The sequence below is a fragment of the Parambassis ranga genome, chromosome 3 (genome assembly GCF_900634625.1).
Source record: "Parambassis ranga chromosome 3, fParRan2.1, whole genome shotgun sequence".
NCBI lineage: Eukaryota > Metazoa > Chordata > Actinopteri > Ambassidae > Parambassis > Parambassis ranga.
In genome coordinates, this window is record NC_041024.1 from 21,552,931 (window position 1) to 21,563,462 (window position 10,532).

Below are 10,532 nucleotides of genomic sequence, written 5' to 3' on the forward strand. Positions count from 1 at the left end.
AACTTGTTTTAATATTCTCTCTTTTTTAATGTGATTCAAAAATGAACAATGTGAAGGTAAATGGAGCAAAACTGTTTTAGTGTAGCAGGCTTCATTTGCCATAAATAAAGAGTCCCCCCTGCCGACTGAGCAGTGTTTTCTGAGAGATGTCACTGTGCTGTATTTATGCTCATTTGATTGTATTTCAGCTGGATGTGTACGTACTCATCATGTTTAGAGTTTAGAGAGGAGGATGTAGTGGTCACTGAAGTGAGGGAGACAGTTCAGCTCAAACTTTGTATCCCCGCGCTGCCAGTGGATGCATTAGCCCACTCAGCTGACTTACACAGTTTAGACTTGTTCCAAACCTTGGCTGTGTAATGTTCATAACAGTGTTTTACATAAAGTGCATGACACGGCTAGTAGAAGGTCAGATTTGTTGGTTGTCGTCTTGCAGTGCATCTCTGTACGTAATGCAATACACAGTGTTCTCATAACAGTTTAATAACAATATACCGATCACACTGTCGAAAGTCCATGATGTCAAAGGAATGATGGAGATAAATATGAACCTGAAAAAACTAGCATAAGGTTTGTATGTGGTTGCGTGCGAAGGGTCTCTCCGCTTCAGTGTGTTATATAATAGGAGGCTGTAATCAGTTATATAATAACAGGGAAAGTCAAACGTGCACTTAAATTCGTGGGGTTAAGGATTTGTTGTCATCTGACAGTTGTTCTCTTTAACAGCTGTAAGATATCACAAGTTATAGGGAACAAAAAAAATAAAAGAGTGTTTACACAATATTAACCCCTTTGCCTCTGGCTCCAGGGGTTTACTGCAGAGGATGTGCTGGGATGTTTGTAACACAGTGATTTTGCTGACAACACAGAAAAAGGCAGAACATTACTGCATCACTCTGTGCAGACATGAAAAAGACAGCGAAGCAAGCATCCATCTATGTTTTAATACAAATTTAAACCATTTGTGTGTAATAAAAAAAATACAAATTTGCAAGCCTGTAAATCAGTAAAAGTTCCATAATATAAACTTTAACACTAAACTGATATTTCTTGAATCACGTTAAGAAATGTAGCAAATTCTCACGGCTCAATGTTTTAAAAAACACAGATCATCTACTGATGCACTGCATCCAACAGACTGAAAACACAGTGAGAGAGAAGATGATGATCACGATTATGTGTATTTCTGGAGAGAGAGAGAGAGAGAGAAAACAGTGTGAGAGGAGAAAGGAGAGAGGACTACACTCCAGAAGATCTCACACTGCAGATGGTCTCACAGCTCCATTTAAACAGCCAAACAAACTGCATTTCCCTGTTACCTACATCATGGTGTCTTTTTAACTGCAAAACTTTATGAATAATTCTTTTTTGTTTTTCCACACAGACCGAGCAAGGAAAAGTCATTCTATTTCCATCAGAATGAATCACACTCATGTACAGATTGTTATAGTTTTGATTCACTCTGTGGAAGATATTTTTGGCACTACAATGTGGCAAAGAGAGAGAGAGAAAGTTAAAAGATTAGAGACAGAGAAAGCGAGAGAGAGAGAGCTCTCCCTAGGCAGGCAGTATGTGTGAGATCTGGGGGCCCTATGGATGGCTCATGCTGAATGGGTGCCCTGGAGAGGTGACCAGGCTCATTGAGAACAGGTTACGAGGGGAAGGGAATGCTTTTGCTCTACGTTTGGCCCCCTGACCCACTATCCAACGTCTGCCTTGGCAGCTTTGAAACCCAACATATTTATTTGCGACGCTCTGAAGAGAGAGGGAGGAGCGGCTGTCAGAATAAAGTCATCGTCCTGCTGACAGCTTCATCTGCCGTTGAAGGGCAGCTATGACAGGCGCACAATGTCGCTGCGTCGGACAGCCCTGGGCAAAGGACTGTCATATGCGGACATGCTGGGAACCTCCCCTCCATTCCCTCTCCCAAGCTCCCTCAATACGCCAGAATCATTTCTTTGGCCCGGTTAGAAACGTTTTTCATCTCAGAGTGTAGCACAATGATGTCAGCTGGGTGATATGTGGGAACTCTCTGCTGAAGCTGAGCAGAAATGTATTTATGAGCCACATCTAAAAATGTCTATATCAACATGAATATTGAAAACCAACTTTTGTTTCCTCTGAAGTGTTTGAGAGGCTTGTCTGAAAAAAAAAATCATCCATCACACTCATGCTTTCTTTAATTGATGTCTCCATTTTAAACATTTACTGAGGCTTGTCCAATCTGACCAAACCACTATTGAGCAGCAAAAATAAAGAGATGTAAAATGACATCAGAGCTACCTCTGCATACAGGTAATCACATTAGCAGAGCTCTGGGTGGTTGAAAAATCAGAGGCACAGCGACCAGCTGGCGTCATGCTAATATAGGAGAGGGGGGCACCCAGCATCCTCTCCTATCAATAAGTCATTATCTGAGCCATTCCACTGATGGGCATCCAGCAGCCCTCTCTGCAGCTCAGACAAAGAGGGTGGAGGGGGCACAAGAAGGTTGCGGCGCTGGAATGCTGCCCGCGTATGAGGCGTCATTCGTGCCAAAGAAACACAGCAACAACACGGCCGCCATCAGCAAAATTAGCACTCGGATTAAAAGCGTTCTTTATTGGGGGTTGTTGAAGATCCTGGTCTGAAGAGAAATGATCTAGGAAAACAAGGGTGGACAGGACCCACCGCCCACTTTTAAAGCTTCAGCTTTCTTTACTCACTATGATCTCTGTACACGATTATCAAGAATAGAGCTTTACTAGCAAGTAGCAAGTGATCTTTATGAAGCACACTGCCCTGTCATCTAGCTACCGATCGATCGATCGATCAATCGATTTGATTCCGTTTCGGGGTCAGAACCAGGAAAATCCACGACACAGACAACCTCATGAATTGATGGCTCCGCTTGTGTATGTTGCGAGACAAAATAAACATGTGTTACTGGAGGATTCCACTAGAGGGCACACCACAGAACATCCTCATCTTTCATTTGACACATTATTTGGTTGATAATTTGGTCTCAGTAGATAAAACTGCTTAGCTAGCTTCTCAATGATGGACAAAACATGCCACCAACCCCATCCCTCCTTCTGTTCTTCATCCTTCTGTCCAGTCCAAGTTCTTCAGGTGCCCTGTTGTGGAATCCTCCCAATTACTTTCCTAAAGTAAGAACGCCTGATTTTTGTATAATGCCCCGAACATATTAGAGTTGGTCTGACCACAGCCTATGAAGAGGAACGCTGCTTCACTTCCAACAGCCCCCGCTAAATATCTGAACAAAAAAAAACTGGACTTTGCGGCATTAACTGCCCTCCATACACCCACAACATCATCACTAAATCTCTCAGCACGTTCTACACCATCAGCTCAAATTACCATCCACCTCTAATTGATATGAACAATAACAGAGGAAAGCTTGTTAATGGTGAACATAATTGTCCCAGACAAAAGGGCAAACACCGCAAATCACACTTTACAGCAGGAGTGAGCGGAAGGCGACGTCTGGGCTGCAGCCAGTGAGCGGACAGAGATATTTCACTACAGATATCCATCTACCACCTGAATCACATTTCATTACTGGTCGCCCATTGAGCAAAGCGCTGCAATCCAGAAGCTCCACTTACAGCCTCATGCACAATATGGTATCGTTTCTACTGGTAGATTAATTGTTTATGAATGCACATGACACAAACAATAAAGTGCATGTGTGTGACAAAAAGTGTGTGCCTGTATGTGTAAGGTGTGCAGATGTGTATATGCAAAACCTATTTATAATACTGTATAATAAGTACAGATGAGCAAATGAAAAGTCAGAAAGGCTGCGCACAAGTAATCTGTTTTCATTATTTTTAAGGCTCTCCTGTGGCGTACCTACTCATGGGTCTGCTAGTGTTGTTCATAGCATTACTACAATAAATAATTTCACCCTGTAGGAGATGTTAAATGAGGTGGACAAGGCTTAAATCCGTCACTATGCTGATAACTGGCTCAGTACTCTCTCTTTCTAACACACTGCTGAGAGGAGGAGGGTTAACTATCAGCTATAATGTGTAACTGAAGATCCAACCCCCCCCCCCCCCCCCCCCCTGGCTTTCCTCCTCACACCCTCCCCCCCTCCACCTCCCCCATTACTACCGCCCCCTTTCCTCCAATCCCAGCCCTCCCTCCCCTCCCAGCATCCCCTGCTGCTGTTGTTGGGGTGGTCCTTGCTTCTGCTGTCACCAAGCTGCTGGTCTTTCAGACTGTCCTGCTCCCGTTCCCTCCCTGCTTTTTTTTTTTTTTTATTTATCTTTAACTATTCTCCTAGGCGTCACAGGATTACTGAAGCAGTGCTGACATCTCTATCAGCCTGACCTAACACTCTGCCCTTTTCCTCTCTGGCTCCCCCCTCCTCCTGCACTCCAGAATCCATCACACTCTGGGCTGAGCGCTCACCATTACACACATGGAGAAAAAAAGACAACAGGCAAATGCAAAGATGGAAACACTGCAGAGAAGGACACATGAAATAAATGCTTTTGCTTCCTCCAGCCTTTAAAAGTAATTTAGATAAGACTCTTGAAATATCTAATTTCCGGGAGGTAATGGGGCAGTGTTTCACTTGGCTAAGATGTCATCTACTACGTGTCTACAATTTGTTTAAATATCATATCATCCAGTCTTTCTCACTCATCCGTCCACTTATTCCTTTACACCCAGCTCAACATAAGAAGAGAAATATCACAAAAAAGATTTTAAATATATTATTCTTAAAGAATAGATCTTTACTTTTTACACGCATCATTTTTATTTCACTAAGAATACTCGAGGGTGCAGGGTTTTATAGTGATGTGATGATTCTTTAACTTCTAAAATCAATGCAGTAGTTAAAACAGTTTTTATCTCAATGTAACACAAATTAGGTATGTTTACATTATAATTTGAAGATGACATACCGGTGTAAAAATGTAAATATGTAATTTAAAAAAACCTGAAATGTAATTAATTTATTTTAGTTATGAGCCGAAACAAACAAATAAACAAATAAAAATGATTTTTCATCACTTCAGTTCAGAGTTTAAGGTTTTGCCCACACATATGGCCCCTCATATTTGTTATAAAACCTTTTGTCCCCCACTGGAATCATAAAAATGATCTTGCTCATAACCTGCATGAGTGTAAACAGTGTGAATGCATTTACATTGGGACTGCATGTGTTTATATTTTGTCATCAGCAGCTCTGTGTATCCATGGATTGATATGTGCTGTCTCTTCCTTTTTTGATGTCTTCCTTTGTCCTGCACCTTTTGTATTAGCACGTTAGCACTACTATGAGCTGTCAGTAAAGCTCTGATCTGGTTTATGGAAATAAAAAGCTTGTAATGTTATTGTTCCTGCTGAATGAAGAGAGATTCTAATTCTGGTCTCCTTTCATAAATTATATTGAATTTCCCCTGCTGAATGCTGTCTTTGCTGGCTGGCTGCATTCATTCAATCGCCCCCCAGAGTTAGCTTTTGAGATTTGTGAGGGGAATGATTTTCATCTGCAAACAAACTGCTGTTCTGGATAGAATTCCTCCGTCGGTCCAGACTGAGTGTTGTTATTAAGCAACTTAAAATGACACAGTCTGCAAGGGGGCCTGCCAGTGGAAAGATGCTGTCCATTAGCTGTCAACAATGACCACTGGCTCTACCCTCCCATGGGACTGGCAAGCAAGGCATCATCTCATCCTGAGTCTGGCTGAGAGATCACACAGGCCCCATTGTCTCAAGCAGCCTGGGGTCTTATTGTAGCGGTGCCTCTGGGAAAGGACGAGCCTTCACGTCCGTGCTCTGTTAAAGAATGGGCTTTCTGCAGGGTAAGGCCATGAAAACTGTAAGGGATGAATCTTGGGGGAACACAGAGAGGCTACGGAGTAGATTTGGAGTAGGGGCACCCCTCCTTAGACGAGTTTGGAGTCCCCTTCCAGACCTCTCTCCCTCTCTCTCTCTCTCCCTCTCCCTTTGCTGACCTCCCTTCTCCACCTCTGTTTAATAATGCCTGGGCCTTGGTCATTATTTTGGGCAGATGGAGACGGGGGCAAGCAGTGAAAGGAGTTGGTGTCACTCCTGAGGAGAGGATGGTAGGGATGACAGAGAAGAAAAAGCAAATCAGAGAAAAGATCAAAAGCAGAAGCTCTCCTTTCACTAGCCTGAAAGCACTAAAGAGGATAAGGAACGATCAGGCCTGGGGTCTCCTGTCCTCTCTGGCAATTAGACTCAGCTGATGGAGAGAATGGCGTGAATGGCAGGGTTCAAGGCCCTCTCTTGGACTCACACAACGGGAAGGAGTTTTTTTCCCCGACGCCTCCTTTATCTCCCTCTCTTTTCAGAGTGTCAGAAATGCAGCTGAAATATCTCTCCAAAAAGACAGCACAATCCCCAATGCCAAACCTTAATCACGGTGGCTGATGAGATTGAGAGGGGGGGGCGAGAGAAAACACACATTCTTTTCACAATTCATCTTTACACTTTATCTGAGACCAGGATTCAAGGGTGGTAGTGGGTTTATATGTGATAATTAAATGGAACAAATTAGAGTCCATATTTTTATGGCACAAAAGGACACGCTGCATCCTGGGTAGGATGTTAACTACTAATAAATCACCATGTGTCATTGTCTTTTAAGATTTCTCAAGGGCAGGAGATCGCTGTTTTCAAACTATATATGTATTTTCACTTTGAAATGAAAACATAAAGACGGAAGAAAGTTTAAACCAGAAAATGAATTAAATAAGAAGAAGAAATAAATCAGCACGCATCAGTAAACAAATGTTAGCGGTGTCCCTGATGGAGGGGCAGCCATGATGGCTCTGTACAATGACTTGGACTGTTTTATACAATTTAGAATTCATTTTTTGATTTTTTTTTTTTTTGATTAGAGAGCTATCTCGGGCACGGCCACAGCAACACGTCCCACAGGAGCCTATTACCATCTTCTACATATGCAAGAGTTTCAATAGGCCGTCTATCATCCTCACAGAGGGACACGCAGCTTTTGCTACAACTTTAACAGCTTGTCATGAAAGGCACACAGGGGGATTTCAATTACGCAGGTCATCAGAGAGTGAGGATCACTATTTGGGTCACAGAAATTTTATTTGAACATAGATGTTTTAGTAAAGGTTGAAGGAAAAAAAGCCGCTTGTGAAACGAAGACAAATGAAACCAGCTAAGGTTAGCGTAGCTAAGGAGCTACACAAATAGGACAAAATAGACACAAACTTGAGGGGATTAGATGCTATGTTTAAGAAGTAGGTTTGACTGTGGAGCCCTCCCTTCAGATGTGTATTTAGGACTAGCAGCAGAGACCCCAGCCCATAATCCTCCTGCAGACACACCTGCAGAGGACAGTATAAAGACCCTGGACTGACCTGAGTCAGACATCAAGCTTCAAGGAGTCTCTCCACAGCAGCTCTCCACAGAAGCTCCACAGCCTCCAGACTGACCTGAAGATGACTCCCTCTGCCAGCCTGCTGCTGCTGCTCCTGCTCGGCTTCTCTTATGCACATGCTCTCCAGGAGGAAGGAGGCCAAGACACCATGGACATCACCACCAGGATTCTGACCACCAACAACGACACCAATGAGATCCTGCTGGAAGGAGACCTGCTGGCTCCCAGAACCAGAAATGCCATGACGTGCTTTTCCCAGCGCTGCCTGTGGAAGAAAGCCTCCAACGGCTTGGTGAGGATCCCCTACACTGTCAGCAGTGAGTTCACCAGCTCGGAGAGGCAGATGATTGTGTACGCCATGCAGGCCTTCCACAGCAGAACCTGCCTTCGCTTCGTCCCCCGTCAGAACGAGTACGACTACATCAGCATCGAGAACAAAGCTGGATGTTTCTCCTCTCTGGGCAGAGTGGGAGGCACACAGGTGCTCTCTCTCCACAGGCAGGGCTGCCTCTACAACGGCATCGTCCAGCACGAGATCAACCACGCTCTGGGCTTCCAGCACGAGCAGACCAGGAGCGACCGCGACAACTACGTCAGGATCAACTGGGAGAACATCGACCCGCAGATGGCCTACAACTTCTACAAACAGAACACCAACAACCTCAACACTCCCTACGACTACTCCTCCATCATGCACTACGGAAGAACAGCCTTCTCCATCCAGTATGGAAAAGACTCCATCACCCCCATCCCTGACCCCAACGTGCAGATCGGCCAGAGGGAGGGCCTGTCCTACTGGGACATCACCAGGATCAACCTACTCTACAGCTGCTAACAACTTATTGATTTTCAATGTCATACACAAGTCAGTCTACAGAATCTCACCGTCGACTGAAATTTGTGAAGATTTGAAATAAAATTCTAGCATAAGCTGAAGTTTGGTGTTTTATTTATTAATGTAAATTAGCTCACAGCTTCAATCATAACACCTGTCACAAGAACATGTATGTGAAAAACAACCATAGGTCGAGACAACTGGCAATAATTCATGGTTTCAGCAGGGCTTGGAGGACAGTGGTTGAAATACAAGTTATAAAACATACGACATAGTGACTCTACTACATGACCAGTGCTAAGAAGTAACTATAAACTAGAACTAAGTGTAAACACACCAGCCACCACGTGAGCCTTACCTCACAGAGCTGCACTTCAAAACTAAGCGAGGTGAATGTGCCTAAAGACGCAGCATCTGGTAGTTTGTTGTCACCACTTCCTCAGACATTGGCTTCAGGCAACACATCACTGTGGATCCTGCCCAGCAGATCTCTGCACAGTGTGTAGCTAGCTGTTTAGCATTGCTAACTTCAGTAGATATTTCTGCAACACAGTACATGAGCATGTTATACACAATAGCACAGCTGGTATTTATTCACATACATTTTTTTAATCAAACATTGAATTGCTACTTTAGAACAGCACTAAAAAACACTAATTATCCTCTATAACCTTAAAAAAACATAACCCTTCATAAAACTCCATGTTTCTGTAAGTTTATTGTTATGACTACTGTAATCTAATACAAATGAGTTTTCATATTACCACACAAAGAAATGAGTGCATCACATCCTGAAAATTAGTGGATCTCAACCAGAGCACAATAGACCAAAGATATTAATAAGACAATGACAAAAATGTACAAACCCACACTGTGTAGACCAATAGTACTGTGTGGTAACTTTAGACCTGACTCTGTGATTCCTACAGAAATTGAGGGGAAGAAAAATGTGTTGTCTGATGTGAAAACAAAAGCAAACACAGACAAAAGGCCAACCTAACATCCTCTCACGAAATCATTTCACATCCCCTCTGTCAATCAGAGCTGTTGGCTGTTCATAGCCCCCGGCTCCTCTGGATCAGGGACTTTGATGTCGGCCTGCTCCGGGACAGCATCCTCTCCTCACAGCCTCTGGGCAGCAGCATAGCTAGTACACACGATGCCTGTGATTTTACCTGGACTCAGACTCCCCGCGGGATTGTTGACACTGTGGGGGGAGACAGGAGGAGCGTAGGGGAGTCCACATGGTCAGAAGGCTCATTAATGCACACATCTAATGATGGCTGAGGGAGAATACAAGAATTGTCAGACATCAAACTTTTTCCAATAAAAACTGAAAAAGGAGAAAATGTTCCTGTAAAATGAGAAGATTAAACTTTTGCTTACAAAATGAGAGATTATTACACACAGTGTACACAAGAACAGTAAAGCCAAGATTTTAAGCATTATGTTACTCATCACTCAAGACTTTGTAGGACCCTGTGTATTGTCCCTAGGGACAGAACACCAGGTTTAAATAAAGCAATTATAATATTGTATTATATTATATTATAATATATAATTAATTAATATAAATGACAATAACATTCCTTTCTAAATTGACAAAATATACTTACCCAAATGTCTCAAATTTTTCAGTAAAAGTGGAGTTAAAGCCTAAAAGGTTCCAGGGCACGGCTGCTCAGGTTTACATCAAAGTGTTATAAAGCCCAACTGTTTCAAATCACATTAGCCGTTTCAGTAGGTGTCAGCAAGAGGTCAACAGCAATCACAGTAAAAATGATTCTCATTATCACAATAATTTTGTGTTAATTAACCATCTCTCGTGATGAGTGGAGACTTTCAGACACAGCAGAGTTAACAGATGTGTGAACATGTTTTGATTGGAACCAATCAGCTTTCTACTTTATTCTATATCCTCATTCACATAACGTCCCACACAGTTTCCACTTACAGCCAGAGTGTGAAGGTGAAGTGGTGCATAGGAGAAACAAAGCGATCCACAAGCCAAGGTCTTCACTGTGGACTCAGCTTCCTGCTGCTCTGCAGTTTGCTCGCTGGCACTGGGAAAATCAATTTAAACACTGTGTGTCGCTCATCATACTTAACCATCCCCTCTTTACACACAGTTCATGCTGAATGTAGTTATTAACGGGTTAATAAAGCCTGTAAATAGATAATAATAATGGCCATTCACAGCCTCTGCAGAGCTCCTTGGTGCCGTGCCCTTCTCTCTCTCACGCTCACACACAGCTGAATGTTCTCTGGTTTGATTCCGAGTTATAACAAGTCTTCTGAGAC

General features: G+C 43.1%; 1 protein-coding gene across 1 annotated transcript; it reads left to right on the top strand.

Moving 5' to 3' along the window:
* The first annotated feature begins 7,457 nt into the window (after nt 1–7,457).
* LOC114433191 (high choriolytic enzyme 1-like) lies at nt 7,458–8,231 on the top strand. The gene has a single exon (XM_028401616.1). The coding sequence runs from the start codon at nt 7,458–7,460 to the stop codon at nt 8,229–8,231; it is 774 nt and encodes a 257-aa protein (XP_028257417.1).
* The last annotated feature ends 2,301 nt before the right edge of the window (nt 8,232–10,532 follow it).

Excerpts from the sequence above, each read along its gene's own strand:
- LOC114433191 (XM_028401616.1), top strand. The coding sequence starts at position 7,458 with ATGACTCCCTCTGCCAGCCTGCTGCTGCTGCTCCTGCTCGGCTTCTCT.